Source organism: Cyphellophora europaea (assembly GCF_000365145.1).
Source record: "Cyphellophora europaea CBS 101466 unplaced genomic scaffold supercont1.5, whole genome shotgun sequence".
NCBI classification, from domain to species: Eukaryota; Fungi; Ascomycota; class Eurotiomycetes; order Chaetothyriales; family Cyphellophoraceae; genus Cyphellophora; species Cyphellophora europaea.
Genome location: NW_008481811.1, coordinates 1379409 through 1394375, shown reverse-complemented (window position 1 = coordinate 1394375; position 14967 = coordinate 1379409). Strand labels below are relative to the sequence as shown.

Below are 14967 nucleotides of genomic sequence, written 5' to 3'. Positions count from 1 at the left end.
CTCGTTCGACGGGTACCAGGACAAAAAGACACCACGGTGTTCTTCTTCGTCTGCCGCCTCACTGCCTCAATTCCTCAGCTTGTGAATCTAGCGATAACCCGATCTCATCCTAACGACCGAAAACCTCCTCGTCAACCGCACCACATACGTGCTCCCCATAAACCCCCCACAAAGACATCTTGACCAGGTCTGCCTGGTAACGCCCACCCCTCCACGAACTCAACGACACACAAGCCATGGCACCAACACTCTCCCTCTCGTCGACCCTGGCCATACTGATTCTGGCCCCCGATGCGTCCAGCGGAGACCCGCGCCTCTTCGCGAAGTATTACACGCCGCCGCACCACGCTCCCTCTGCCCCCGCACCCACACCCGCTTATGCAACATTAAAAGAGCAGAAGGCCTTTGAAAAGGGCTTGCTGGAAAAGACCGCGAAGCAGAGTTCGGATGTGATTCTGTACGACAACAAGATTGTGGTTTTCAAGTCCGAAAGCGATGTCATGCTGTATGTGGTTGGGGAAAGCCACGAGAACGAAGTGCTCCTGTATAACGTGGTGCTATGCCTCAGAGACACTCTCTCCTTGCTCCTAAAGTATGTTGCCTTCGACTTGGTCCTTTACGACCATTTCCGATCTGCTCGCAGGCCCGCATGTTCTTCTAACACCCATCCAGGAACTCTACCGACCGCCGCACCCTCCTAGAGAACTACGACCTCCTTTCGCTAGCAATCGACGAGATCGTTGATGACGGTATCATCCTCGAGACCGACCCCATCATGGTCGCGAGTCGTGTCTCGAGAGCCCCTGCGCAAGACGCGCCAAACATGAAGAACATTGACCTGAGCGAGCAGGGTATCCAGAACCTGTGGGAGTTCGGAAAGAAGCAGGGTATCGACTTTGTGCGGCGGAATCTGTGAGACGACGGCACAAAGTATTTATTCGACAACAAGGCCATGTGAAGGCCGCGAAGGCCGCGATGGTCCACTATCCAGGGGTCTCCCGATGAGAAAGGACCACATGCTGTGCAGGCCGACCATGGCCTTTAGCCGTCCACGGCTTGCAGGCCAGCCTCACGTGAGACCATTATGACTCTTAAATGACACATTGAGCCCGCGCCGCTATTTCGGCATGTCATGCAATGATTGGGACGAATCGAGATCAACGAGGGAGGCAGGGCGGCGACGAGATCAGAGCAAGGTATGCTCCACATAGGTGGCACGAGAGTTGCGATAGAGCTATCACTACCAAACGAGGCGCCGTGGGGAGCCGTCCACTTCCTCACGCATTCCCATGGCAAGCTCGACAACATTGCTGCCTGCAAGAAACACGCAACACTAGACCAATGAATAACAACAGAGCATAGACGAGACTTATCGTTATTGGCGAGTCCTTGGGACGTGTCTGCCATATCTTGCAAAACCCCCTTCTTCTCCTTTTGCCCTGCTCTGCGCGCTCTTTGACCTGCTGCTAGCGGACCCATCGTCTCCAGCCAGGATATACAACTGCAGACACCGCAACAGACAAAGCAACTTGAACACGTCGGCAAGCTGAAAACGCAGCCTGCCGCAAGGAAGTCTCGCAAAGCCCTGCCCTGCCCTGCCCTCCCATCCCATACATACCAGAGCATGCACAAATCCCACACCCTTGCTCGCTCGATCCCGTGTTGAAACACTCCGTAGCATTACCGCCTGTGAAAACGGCACAAACAACATGCCTAGTGATCCACGCTTCACACCACTTTACAATTCTGCAATGACAGACGCCAACATCCCCTCATTCACTGGAAAAAGGCCAGGCGAATCTTCCTCCGCCACGCCACTTTCATACATCTTACCCTCTCCCAACACACATCCTTGCAGCCCGCACACCACTCACCACCACCATCACATACACCCGACAAATCTACTCAAGCAGCCTGCGCACTCCCCGCCGCCTCACCACCTCCAGCCGCCGCCGCCGCCGCCGCGGCCCCTAGACCTCCGGCATTAGTGCTCCCGTTGGCACCCTGCTGCGACTGCGACTGCTGCTGGCCCTCCCATTTCCGGGTCAGCATCTGCGTCAGTACGTCCAGCTGCTCGGCGGCGGCGGGGTTGTCGGCGATGCACTCTTTGACGACGCTCATCTCCTGCTCGCCGGCCGAGGGCGCCGTCGACACCAGCTGCTGCACGGCCGGCGCGAGGGATAGGTAGGGTCCGAGGATCTTGTAGGCTGCGTGCGCGGCTTGCGATGCGTTTTGAGGGGGTGCAGGGGCCGGGCTTTGTGATGGCTGGTGCGGAGTGGGGATCTGATGAGGCGGGAGTGGTTGCTGTTGCTGTTGCTGTTGCTGCTGGTGAGGCGATGGAGTGGGGAAGGGAGGCTGCTGGTGGCCTGGCTGCGCTGGGTAGCCAGGTTGGTGTTGCTGGGTAGATGCGCCGCTACCGCCTCCGTTCATGGGGCCTGGTAGGCCTGAACCGTGGGATGCCATTGCTGGAGGTGGGACGCCGCCGTTGACGGCGTCCGGCTGCCAGCTGTCGCGGGGCGTGATGGGCGTCTGCATCAGCGTGCCTCCCACCGCCGGACTGTCTGTCACATGCGGCAGCTCGCTGTTCTTGATCACCAGCGGAATGAGAATCATCCGCTCCTGCACCTGATGCGGGAAGTCGCTTTGCAGGTTGCTGAAAAAAGTCGGCATCTGTGCGCCCTTCTCCAGCGGAATAAAGTAGATGTCCTTGAGCGCGGGGTTGTGGTTCTGTGCGCCAACACCGAAGCGGTCTTTGCTCTTGAAGTAGGTGAAGAACTTCTCGAACTGGTCCGCCTCAGCTGGATTGGGCGGCAGGCCCATCCAAAGAACAATCAGGTCGGACGTGGTGCTGAACTCAAGACCGCAGAGGTAGTCATCCGCTTTGCTAGGGTCAATACGACCGCTTATGCCGATCTCGTTGGGAAGCAATTGTTCCCAGGTCAGACGAAGGGTGGGTGCGTCGATGGGTGCACCGGCAGCGAATTTGAAGGTGTTGTGAAAGCGTCCAACATTCCCGCCATTAATGATGCCCCGCCAGACTGCACCATCCTCGTCGGCAGCGCGAGGCGAGTAAGGGGGTGAAGAGCGGCCAGAGGCATCCTCATCCTTGAGCAGGTTGTCGATATCGGCATCGGGGCGCGCTCCAGGACCAGCAACTTCGTTGGAGGGTTGGCTGGGTAGCTCACCAAAGCGTTGGTCCCCGATAGGAGAACCCTGCACATTCGAGTAGACGTTGGAAATATCGAAGTTGGACACCGAGGACTGGCGGCGTGGGTCGCCAGATGTCCGCCGGTTGGGGATGGTGACTGAAGGTTGGCGCCGACCACTTGTTGGGCTCTTCACGTCGCTTGCCGACCGGACAGGAGCTGGTTTTGGTTCGCTTTCTGCCACTGACGACTTGTTCAAGTCTTCCACATACTCATCGCCTTTGTGTGTGCGTCTGATTCTTGGTCCTGGCTCCTCCTGACCAACAAGTGTGCTCTGCTTGTCCAATTGTGCTTGCATCTCAGCGTCCCGAAGTCTCTGCTCATCACTAGCCATTTCAGCCGAGTTCATGCTGCTGAGTTGCTCGGGCGTCACCACTCCTCGGACTATCTTGTTGCTCAGAGGTTGATTTCTCTTGATGTTGAGCAGGACCGCCTGCAGCTGCGTTTTGTAGGTTTCTTGCTCGGTGGGCGTCCCTGCAGAATGCTCATGGATGGCATTTTCAACAAGTAAGCCTAGATGTGTGCCATAACTCTCAGCGGTCTGGTTCTGGGGCACGGCAAAGCCATCTTTTGCGGCGAGTTTAGTTTGGTCTATGAATAGTTTGACAAGACTTTGTCCCGGAGCCTTCCTATTCTGCGGTAGCTCTTTTGCATCCTTCGGAACCTTTGGGGCTGCTGGAGCTGCTTGAACTGCTGGAGATGGGGATGGAGGAATGGGAGTAGCAGTGGCGGCTTTTCTGCCTCTGGCAGCCGGCTCTGCGGAGGGAGTGGCTTGCGGAGTGCCCTTGGCCTTCTTGCCCTGAGTGAATGTCAGCACTGCCGACGCATTGGTGTCGTAGCAACTCACTTTGGTCTCTGATGGTGCTGGCGACTCCTCGGCCTTGCGTTTCTGACCGGTGGTCGGAGTCGCCGAGCCCTCGGCCTCCTCAGCGGCCGCGCTCTTACGACCGCCTTTCTTTCCCTTCTTCTTTGCCGATCTTTCGGCCTCGATGAGTGCTGCGCGTCGTTTAGCAGCCTCTTCCCATGGTCTCTGGCCTTTCTTGATCGCGGCAACGAGGGGCTTGTGATTCTCAGGCTTGCATTCTTCACAGAAGTAGCTGTCAGCCTCGTAGTCCTCGGGCAAGCCCATGCAATCATTGTGCTGCCACGCGTCGCAGTTGTCGCAGCAGACCATGGCGCGTGGGATATCGGTTTCTTCCTCATATTCGCCGCAGATGCAGCGGATCTTCTCCTCGGGCTCTTCCTCCTCTTCCTCTTCCACAGGCCTGGTCTTGTTGACCTTCTTCGCAGTTCCCTTCTTCTTTGGGGCTGCTTCCGTAATATCGCGATCCTTGGTGTGTTGGCCTTTGGTGGCTCTTCCGGAGCGTCGCGTCTCGTCTGAGATGGGGTGAGTAACAGGCACATCGCGTCGCACATGCCTAACGGCGGGGGATAACATACCAGTCATGGTGACTACTTGCAGGACGCGCACATTTACAAATAGCAAGGGCACTCGCGATGTGGGATTGTAGAATCACGCAGGTTGCGCGCGCTCTAAGTACAAGTACAGCTTCCACTGACCCCTCTTTTCAAGCTCGGGCGATGGTGCGCAAGCACAGTAACTGTTAGTAGAAGGTGCCACAAGCTTATGACCTGTGTCGCGTCAGGTCGAAGATGCTGATAGTGTCGCGCTCAGTTTGCGATCAAAGATGGAGCGGAAGGAGAAGATGAGAGGAGAGTGGTCGCATGTCTGAGCCCCGGGTTTGTCAGAAGAGATCCGGTGGACCTGTGGCGTCGGACTAAGGTTACTCCGTTGCCGAAGTACTGCCTGCAGATGCTCCATCCAGTCTCGAGGTTCAAGATGTGAAGCATGGGCCACGAATCCTGCTAGACGGCGAGCGAGAGGCTGAAACATATTGGAAACGAGATCTAGCTCTTAATTGAATGGTTTTCTCCTCTTAAGGCCCTCCGTCACCTCCTCTGCTGCCTCGCATTCGGTCGACGAAGCGAATATGGCAGACGTTCGCGCCCTCCTCGCAGCAGAACGCCAAAGTCGACGAATTTCACATCCTCACTTGACGTATACCAAGTCCGGTGCACTAATATGTAATGTATGCCAACTGAATGTCAAGTCCGAGTCGCTATGGGAGGGACATCTACGAAGTGCCAACCATAGAAAGAACGCCAGAACCGCGCAGGAGGCCAGCCAGAAGAGTCTCAAGCGCAGGAGAGACGACGATGACGACGGCAAAGAGGATGAGCAAAGTACAGACAAGCCAAATGCAGACATCGAGCGGAGGAAAATGCCGAAATCTCGAGCAACCAGTCTTGCAGAGCGGGAAGCAAAAGTGAGGTTTCAGGAAGAGCCGGAAATCGTGCCACCGATGCCCTCTCGACCTGCACAAGAGACACCAGACGATGATCCCTCGGTCGAGCCAGATGCCATCGTTCCTCCAGCAGTGGTGTCGACGACGGCTCCTGTGCAACCACCCGCGGCGCCCTCAAATCCAGCAGTCGACGAAGACGAATGGGCAGCCTTCGAGGCCGACATCGCGCCCTTGGCCTCGGCACCTCCGTCGGCAGAGGCGCCCGACTACTCCGCCGCAACCATCTCTGCTGCACCCCTGTCGGCCGCGCAATTGGCGGAGCAACAGGCCGAGGACAAGCGGAAACAACAGGAACTGACTGCGGAGGACGAGCAGGAGGACGAGAGGGGAAGAATGGAGGAAGAGTTTGAAATCATGGAGGAGATGGAGGAACGGGTACGAAAGCTGAAAGAGATGAGGGAGAAGCTGCGAGCTATTGGTGGGCTGCCGCCAGATGAGATGCAGCCTGAACCGCCAGAACAGGTCGAAGTGACAGATGCGACGAAAGGGGAGGAGAGTGAGGACGTTGATGATGATGAGAGTGACCCAGACGACTGGTACCACTAGTTGTGATCGTCTATCTATGATACCCATAACGCCATTGATCGTTGGAACTCTAGCAATGCGCTAAACCCTCAAGTGTCGATACTGCTTCATCGTGCTTTCACCACATGCCGATGCTATAAGAACGGAGCCACAGTTTTTTCCGCGTCTACACGAAATCCTCACCAAGCAATTCCTCGATCTCCACAACGCCGGTAACCTCGTTGTTTTGGACGATGCCCAGGATGGTGCCGTGCCGTAAAAAATCCTTTCCCCGTCCCTCGCCCTCGTTCCGCATCTTCGATATCCACTGTGTAGCTTCCTGGACAGGTGTCTCTCCGAGGATGGAAATCCAGTCTGTCTTCTCTACTACAACTCGCCCAAAGTCGTCGTAGAGCACATCTACGATTAGCGACGGATCGTCCATCTTCTGTATCCGACGCGGGCCAATCATGTGCTGGGCACCTGTCCGGACGAATCCACTGGGCGACCGAGCTGCTGCGAGAAGAACGTCGAGGCAACGCAGACAATGCCCATCCCGGCCGGTAACAATCGGGATTTCGGCCACGGATGTGGCGATGCTGGACATTCGCTGGACAGCGGCCTTTGGATCCGAGTACGCCGCGCCGATAGCGCCGCCAGGATGGTTTGCTGCGAAGACCTGTGGGGTCTCAAGTCCTGCAGTAGAATGAAGGGTGTCGGCAACGCTCAGAGCAAGACTGTCTCCGAGTGCAAGAGTGATAGTCGTGGATGTTGTAGGTGCAGAGAAGCCGAAAGACGACGTTTCGCTTTCATGTAAAACTGTGGGAAGAAGGAAGTTCTTTGCACCGGATCGATTGGGATGATTTAGAAGTGAGCACGTCCTGGGGTTGACATGGGCAGTCATGATGACAAGAGGAATGGTCGATGGTATATGCTGGACAAGTGCTAGTAGCTCCGGTGTCCTCCCGGAGAAAGTGATCATGATAATGGTGTCGTTGGGCCGAATAACGCCAAGATCTCCATGAAGCGCCTCAGCTGGATGTAGACAAACAGATTGTATGCCTAAGGAGTTGAACGTCGCGCAGAGCTTGGTCGCAATGTGGCCAGATTTCCCAATGCCTGTGAATATCACCTTGCCGGAATGGGTCTCGCTGTGAATAATCTGGGTCACCGATCCCAGCAGAGCGATCTGCGCTTCGGCAGACGAACGATACAAATCCTCCAGATGTGCCAGCGCTGACCGCTCGGTGGCCAGACAGTGCAGCGCGCGCTGTATGATCCTGCTGTCGGGCTTGAAAGTCTTATCGTCAAAGTGCTCAATATGGTCCGGAGGGGTAATGGGCAATGGATCGATTTGTTCCGCTAGAGGGGCACATAGCGGCATGGACGGGGTGACCGGAGTCGGCAAGGACGCGCGATACGTAAACGCCATGGTGTTGTTGAAGTGTGTCTTTGGGTTACTATCTTTCAGTCGCTTTTGAATGTCTCCGAAGTGCGCATAAGACTGATGTGCACAACACCAGCCCTCGCCGCAGGAACGCAGGCTCAGAAAAAGAAATGGCCACCCGGAAATCAGATGCTCAGTAGAAAGCGTCAGCCATCTTTCCACTGTCGTCTATAACGAGATGCGTAGTTGTGCTGCCTGGCAACACATAAGATTTGTAAGACTCAGATCGACTATAGTTGCGGCTAGTAGAGAAGTCGATGCATGGTGAGCGGGATGACGACATAGACTTCTTTCAAGGCCTCGCATACGACGCCTCCATCAAGAGGCGTGGAGGTCGAATCGTTAGATATGAATGTCAAAAGTATACTACCGTGAGAGCAGATATTGACTGGAATTGCATGGCAAATCGCGGCTAGAGAAGCAGCCGGGTGGGAGAGCCTCGATCTCGGCGATAAGTTAAGGCGAAGTACCTCGCGACACCCACACCTCAGCAAGGATACGATGCTCTGTACGAGCCCAATCAGAGCTCACAGCGAAGAGTGAGCTTGGGGAAACTACCGATGGTGCATGAGTTGAGTTCGGGAACTGGGCTTAAGAAAGTACTAGAGATCCACGATAACGTACGCCGGAGGAAATGGCGTGCGAAAGGCTGGTGGTGAGAACTTAGCATGTGCTCGAGATAGTCGACCTGCAGCATAGAAGGATTCTGGAAGGGACAAGAGCATTCGCAATGAATAAATTCAAGGTTTCCTGTCAATCAGGAAGACACATTACAACGATCCAAGTTGATGCTTTGTTGACTTATTGCGAGTGTTGTAGTAGCACTGGAGCCAATAGGCATTTTGTGCAGAGATGGCCCAATGCGGAATCTGTCGCTATTCCATCACGTGCCCTTGTCCTAAATGGTCTAATGGGAGTTTGGTCCTCGTGAATCTCAAAGTTGTACGTCGGGTCGGAAACGTTGCAGATTGTACTACGGCTATCTGTTGCTTTCAGAGAGTCGTGCTTTCTGACATGGCTGCTTGCGAAGCTCATGAGATAGCTGCCATCGATCCTTGCTTTTCGCTATAGCTATTTTCGCCTCGTGCCCTCCAACGAGGATCCTCCTCGTCATGCCCTCCGCCTCCCCCGCTTCGGTCAAGCGACCGTCCATGCACGAGCGCTCCACGTCAGGCCATTCGCTATCATCATCAGGCAAACAACAGACACACATCCCCAAAGTTCACAGACCGCATATCGTTGGAAGACATTCTAGGAACGTGTCACATGGAAAGAATCTAAGCAAACTCAACAGGAATGAATCAGCCAGCAATGTTCAAACTACTCGCAATCATCAAAGGAAGAAGTCAGGAGCATCTACCCCAGGCCAGAGTCCTAAATCTCCAGGGCTACCCAAGCGCAACAGCTCTCATGTAGTGCTACCCAAAAACACGTCTCACGCCAATCTACGGAAGAATCACTCGGCCACCATTCTGACCACGCGCAATGGATCGCACATGAATCTAAAGCGGCAAGGCTTGCCTCCGACCCCAAAGCCTAAGGACGAGACGCAGAAGACGGGCTTCTTCGAACTTGGAGACCATTCCTCCGGCGAGGAGGAAGAGGGCGAGTGGGAAGACTCGACAACGCAGTCCCCTGAACTGACCCGAAACAATTCCAAGGCATCCACTCCGGCGCGAGTCGCGACCCCCGTTAGTGAGAGAACGTCTGAAAGAGTACAGCAGAGTCACACTGGAGCAGAAAGAGATGTTCCATTTCACACAGGTGTTCCCAAGTTGAGCGCCCGGTCCCTGCCTACTCTGCGGCCGGAACAGGTCGATGCAGATGAGCACGCCCCTCCCGATCCCGAATTCCTGCAAGCACGGCGTGGATCGCGAGCTCCTCCGGCAATGTCTACCATATCCGCCATGGCTGGCCTGACACGATCAGAATCCAACAGATCATTCCAAGAGATTAAACATGCCGAAGCTGAGTCGATGGATGCAACACCTAACATGTCCGTCCCCGAAGGCTCAGCATCAGCCGATAAGCCCGTGTCAAAGTTCCTCCGGCAGCCTTCGAACACAAGCGATACAAAGTCGATGATGGATGATGCGTCGGACGAAGACTCGGCTAACTTTTTAAACAACTACAAACCGCAGCCCTCCGAGTCGCCTGAAAAGCCGAGACATATGCATAAGGTGCGATTCTCTAGTATGCCGTCGCGCACCCAGCAGAAACTAGAACTAGAACGGCGAGAAATGCTACGCACCGGCGGAGGACCGACCACTCCTCCGGCTTCGACATTAGCCCTAGGCGGCGCTTCCACCCTTTCCCTGCATAGCCGATCAGGGTCTCGCGGGCGAAATAGATCATATGTGGACGAGTCAAAGGCGCTTAAAGTTAGTTACGAAACCGGCTTACGCCAGCTCGCTGTTGTTCGTCGATTCCGAAATCCACTTGCAGAAAGCTTTCGTCGCCTGAAGGATAGTGAAAGCATCCCGCCTGACACCGGCGTTATCACACCCCGCGGCGCCCCTTCGACTAAGACTCGACCACAAAGTAGGCGAAGTGTGGTCACTCAGGGGGCGGCAAATGGCACCGCCAAGTCCAATGTCAGCCGCAGTCTGGAAGACAATCAACCATCGCCTTTGGCGTCGAGGTCAAGCGGCGGTGAAAGAAGCGGCAGAATGAATTTCCAGCGACAAGGCAGTCATGATGACATCGGCGTTACACCATTAGGAGGCAGCCTTGATGGAGCGGACGAGGATGATGGGATGTCGCCGGAAGAGGCTCTAATGAGAAGACTTTGGAACAGTCGAGAAGTGTACGACACTAGTCCGGCAACGACATGAGAGGGTGATGTCGTAACACATCGGATTTGCGGGTTGACAGCGTTCAAGCGGGATATGGGTTGATACTACTAGGTACCACACTTGTGGGCAAGGATCTGAGTACTTATGCCACCATCAAGGAAGGGATCTGTGGTCAGGATCAGGAACTCAGCGGACCGGGGTTCGTGTACATCAGTCAGAGTATTTACGGGGACCTTTGTTCGTAACCCAGCGAGTGCCTGACCGACGGTGTACATCGCATTCACGGCGTCGCCGGTGCAGCCAATCGGGTACTCGTATGGCTGATGTTAAAACCGCGCAAATGCATCTCGCTCCAGTTTTGCACTCTGTACTTTTGTCTCCCCTCGAACCCAAACCCAAGCTTGACAGGGGTCAGGCCACACTTCACTGGTCCGTTTCACTCACCCTCGGCTTGCCTCCGGGGTAGATCAGACGATACGTTGAACGTCCTGTCGCTGGAGGCACTGCATAATGTCTGCTTCGTCCACTTAGCCGCCCCTGCTGGCAGAGGTGTGTAAGCACTTCTCCCAAGTTCCCCTTACTCTGCTGCAACATTGACTCGGTCTCTCCGGTCTTGGAACGTATATATCAGCGAGCAGTCCAAGTTACCTGCAGCAACACATCCTCATCAAAAACTTTGTCTCAACGTCACTGCTCTCGAGCACGTCCTGCAGCCTTTCCACTGGTCCTAGCCACACTCAGCCAGCCCCAGCACACATCACGCGACCAACTCAGCGCTTTACCACCCCTTCCCAACCGCACCCATCATGTTCCACTCGCACTCAAGCTATACCCCCAAGCGGCCATCACAACACAAGGCCTCACACCCCACCACCGCCCCACCACCCATGCCCAGCTTCACCGCCATCATCGACGCCGACCACGATGCCATCAACGCCGCCGCCGTCCGCCTAGCGCGCCTCCTACGCAGCCCCGCTCCCACCTCCACCACCCCCGAGGACCTGCACGCCATCCGCCGCCGCCAACTCGCCCTCCTCCACGACGTCACCTGGCGCCTCGTCCGCCACGACCTCTCGGAGGAGCTGGTGATGCGCCCCGCCTTCATACGACACATGGGCCCCATCGCTGGCCGCGAAGCCGCCGAGCACGATCGGCAGGACCACGAGAACGCGCGACGCACGCTGCTGGAGCTGTACGCTGCGTTCGAAGCGTGCGCGGTGGGCGACGCGCAGACCGCCGGCGTCCTGACGGAGCGGTACCTGGCGCTGCTGGCGGAGCTGGCGGAGCACATGAAGAGAGAGAGCGGCGAGGAGATGCCGGCGCTGGAGGCTGGATTGGGGAGGGAGGAGAGCGTCGAGTTGGGCCGGAGGTATATGGAGACGTTGGTGGTGACGCCGGAGTTGGTGCTGCGGGGGAGGAGGGTGTTCAGGGACGTGGGTGACTTTGTGCACGCGTCCAAGCAGAGTTTGTTGCAGGTGTGGGCGGAGGTGCAGAGGGAGGAGCAGAGGAGGAGGGGTGGGAGGCTGTAAGTGATCGGGTCTCTTGAGCGGACGGCAGATGAGGAATGATTTACCTGGCGCTGCGCTATAGATGTGCACGATATGCATAGCCGAGCATTGTTTCCAGATCTCCTATCGACAAACCGTTTCCAAACCGTTCCAAACCTGTGCTCATGCTCCCACAGGCAAGGCTCTTCCTTCTTCCACTCGTCGCGCCACGCCACGCCACGCCATACGGATAAGTTCTTGTTCGCTCTGCCATTGATCTTACGTCCGGCGTTCAATCTGATCCACCTCAGCTTCCTTGACATCGCTCCCCTTCCTTGTCTCCCCACCGCCATGCTCGCTGCCATTCTCCACGTCCTTGGCCCCCACGCCTGGCAAGCCAAACAACTCATTCATCGCCTCGAGACTCAACCCCTTCGTCTCGGGCAGGAAGAACCACACAAACAGCGCCATCGTGAAGCAGAAGCTCGCGAAAAAGATGTACGTCCCAAACCCGCCGACACCCATATTCTCCAACATGGGCGGCACGGCCCTGCTCACGACAAAATTAAACAGCCACTGCGTCGCCGCCGCGGCCGACACGTTCGTGGCCCTTAGCCGCGCCGTCGCGATCTCGCTCACGTAGATCCAGCAGACGGGTCCCCAGCCGAATTGAAAAAAAAGCGCGAAGAGGAAGATGCAGACGAGGGCGAAGTAGCCGGCGCCGTCGACGGCTTCGCCCGGCTGCGGCTGCTTGACGCGCACGTAGATGCCGATGTACAGCATCGCCAGCGCCTGTGCGATGCCGGTCCAGATCAGCGAGCGGCGGCGGCCCAAAGAGTCGGCGACGAAGACGAGGAAGACGGCGACGCCGATGAGCTTGACGAGGCCGTAGATGCCCGTGGCGAAGAGCTCGTTTTGTGAGCCGGTTACGCCGAGGTTGGAGAAGATCTATGGAAGACGTTGGGAAACGTCGGTCAGTAAATGGAGATTCAGAGATCTGGGGTTCAGTGGGCGTGGGGTTGGGACAGGTGTTGGAGCGCGCTCAAGAGGTAAGCCACCCAACAGAGGGACTTGCTCCTGATGCTGTGACTCGACACAATGACCCGGGCTGATCCAGGTATTCCGGGATAAGAGCAACTCACTTGGGGAGCATAGTAATTTATAGCATTGGTACTGGAGAGCGGCGTTGTCAGTTATGGAGTACAAGTCGCGGCTGGACAAGGACACTTACCCAGTCATCTGTTGGAAAACCATGAGAGTGATGGAAATGAGGATACGCTTGCGATTCGCTGGAATGAGCCACATCTCCTTCTGGAGCGCCCACCAGTTGCTGCCATCGAGCAGTCGGTTCTCGGCCTCGATGGCCATCTGGATGTCGGTGAATTCCCGCGCCACATACGGATGGTCGGCGGGCAGGTTGCGAAGACGAGCGAGGATCGTGCGTGCCTCCTCCCACTTGTCCTGCTTAGCGAGGAAACGCGGGGTCTCAGGGCAGAAGAACATGCACACTAGCAGCGCGACGCAGGGCAGGGCTTGCATGGCGAGCGGTACCACATATGTCGAGGCGCCGGAAAGGTGCAGCAGAGAGCCGTAGTTGATCCAGAATGAGATAAAGATACCGAAGACAATCGCAAGCTGGTACAGGCCGGTCAGACCTCCACGAATGGCGCGAGGGGCATTTTCCGAGATGTAGAGCGGGTTGGCGAAACTTGCGTGTCCAGTTCCGACACCGGCCAGAAAGCGTCCGACATACATGGGACCCAGGTGGCCTGCGGCAGCGGCCTGAAGGACGACTCCGACGATAGAGATGAGGGCCGCCCAGAGCAAAATGGGGCGTCGTCCCCATCTATCAGCGATGTACGCCGACACAATGGCTCCCAAGAAGCAGCCTGCCTGCAAAGTAGACACGATATTGGCACTGAGGTTGGCCCGGGCGTCGGCGCTGATATTATCGAGCCCATATTCACTGGTCTTGAGTTAGTGGATGGTGGAAATGTTGGCGTGGCGGAATGTACGCTTGAAATTCGGGCATACGCAGGACACCGCCGATGGTACCTGTGTCGATGCCAAAGATCATGCCACCAAAACATGCCTAGGTCTGTCAACCAGATTCGCAAATATGGGGGACGAGGCAATTACCGAGACAGCAAGCGCATAGACTCTCCAGCCATAGATCTCTGGAGGATCCTCCTTCATCGCATCATTGCGAACAACTGTTTTGAGGAACTTCGACATGGTTGCTGATGTGCTGATGTGCCCAATTCGGTTCTTGTTGAAAGCGAAGTTGGTAGAGATGGGGACCCGTCAATATAGGTTGGGATCTGGTCCGGAGGACAATCGCCACGTGAGGACAATGCCAGTCGTGGGGGCAGGAGTGCTACTACCTAATGCAGGCGAACGAATCATCGTGGATTGGCGCAGTCGGACAAGGATCGGCGAGGGTGATATTCTACCCCGGATAGCCACCTACCTTCAAGCTCAGGCCGGTGAATGCTGGACGAATACAATTGTAGCTTACCAGCCATCTGGCTTAGCAGGAGACGGGACATGTTCGGAATGTAGCGATCCGATTTCGATGGTCCAAGGCTCTCGTCTCGCAATCGAGCAGCATTAAGCCTGAGAGACGATATGTTGTCCACGGGAAGTAATCCGGAGTAGTAGCTGGGTGAGCAGAATCCTGGAGACGTTACCTCGCTTTGCGGGGGGCGGAGAGAACAACTGACCAGTCTAGTAACGATCTTCAAATGCCATGCCACTAAAGCGGGCGATCGGGCGTGGCATTTGCTTCACAGCGCGAATAGAAGCATGCCAAGCCAGTTCCGCGCGACGCTCTCCGCTGCTTGAGTCCTGCCCGGATGTAGAATGCTGGAGAACACCCAGCATTTATCCGGTGCTGTTAGCCGGCATGGGGGCACGCTGCAGTTCGCTCAAAATGGTAAGGGTTCGATAGCAGGCCTCCGGTGGCGGCGCTCGTGCCCTATTGGTGCTGACCTACCAGGTAGACAGGAGCAAGGCTTCTGCTCCACGCCAACGACGAGTTTCCAACGCGTAGGACATCGAGGCGCGGAGATGGATGCGCTGAATAGGCAGTGAAAGTCTTGGCATTATGACTCTGCTGTTAACACAGTGGATCAAATTTGCGAGAGAGCATTTTCATTAGAC

General features: G+C 56.1%; 7 protein-coding genes across 7 annotated transcripts; 4 read left to right on the top strand and 3 right to left on the bottom strand.

The window, feature by feature from the left end:
• Window positions 1-236: 236 nt before the first annotated feature.
• Window positions 237-916, top strand: HMPREF1541_05810 (uncharacterized protein; the record flags this gene model as incomplete). The annotated part of the gene is made up of 2 exons (XM_008720147.1): window positions 237-592; window positions 673-916. 2 exons carry the CDS (start codon window positions 237-239, stop codon window positions 914-916), a joined length of 600 nt encoding a protein of 199 aa, XP_008718369.1.
• Window positions 917-1905: 989 nt separating this feature from the next.
• HMPREF1541_05809 (uncharacterized protein) lies at window positions 1906-4653 on the bottom strand (the record flags this gene model as incomplete). Its single annotated transcript, XM_008720146.1, has 1 exon — window positions 1906-4653. The coding sequence occupies one exon, from the start codon at window positions 4651-4653 to the stop codon at window positions 1906-1908; it is 2748 nt and encodes a 915-aa protein (XP_008718368.1).
• A 544-nt stretch (window positions 4654-5197) lies between these two features.
• HMPREF1541_05808 (uncharacterized protein) lies at window positions 5198-6118 on the top strand (the record flags this gene model as incomplete). The annotated part of the gene is made up of 1 exon (XM_008720145.1): window positions 5198-6118. One exon carries the CDS (start codon window positions 5198-5200, stop codon window positions 6116-6118), a length of 921 nt encoding a protein of 306 aa, XP_008718367.1.
• Window positions 6119-6263: 145 nt separating this feature from the next.
• Window positions 6264-7508, bottom strand: HMPREF1541_05807 (uncharacterized protein; the record flags this gene model as incomplete). The annotated part of the gene is made up of 1 exon (XM_008720144.1): window positions 6264-7508. The coding sequence occupies one exon, from the start codon at window positions 7506-7508 to the stop codon at window positions 6264-6266; it is 1245 nt and encodes a 414-aa protein (XP_008718366.1).
• A 1127-nt stretch (window positions 7509-8635) lies between these two features.
• HMPREF1541_05806 (uncharacterized protein) lies at window positions 8636-10357 on the top strand (the record flags this gene model as incomplete). Its single annotated transcript, XM_008720143.1, has 1 exon — window positions 8636-10357. One exon carries the CDS (start codon window positions 8636-8638, stop codon window positions 10355-10357), a length of 1722 nt encoding a protein of 573 aa, XP_008718365.1.
• A 767-nt stretch (window positions 10358-11124) lies between these two features.
• On the top strand, window positions 11125-11847 carry HMPREF1541_05805 (uncharacterized protein; the record flags this gene model as incomplete). Its single annotated transcript, XM_008720142.1, has 1 exon — window positions 11125-11847. The coding sequence occupies one exon, from the start codon at window positions 11125-11127 to the stop codon at window positions 11845-11847; it is 723 nt and encodes a 240-aa protein (XP_008718364.1).
• Window positions 11848-12084: 237 nt separating this feature from the next.
• HMPREF1541_05804 (uncharacterized protein) lies at window positions 12085-14040 on the bottom strand (the record flags this gene model as incomplete). The annotated part of the gene is made up of 5 exons (XM_008720141.1): window positions 12085-12753; window positions 12948-12978; window positions 13037-13771; window positions 13821-13897; window positions 13945-14040. 5 exons carry the CDS (start codon window positions 14038-14040, stop codon window positions 12085-12087), a joined length of 1608 nt encoding a protein of 535 aa, XP_008718363.1.
• Between the last annotated feature and the right edge of the window lie 927 nt (window positions 14041-14967).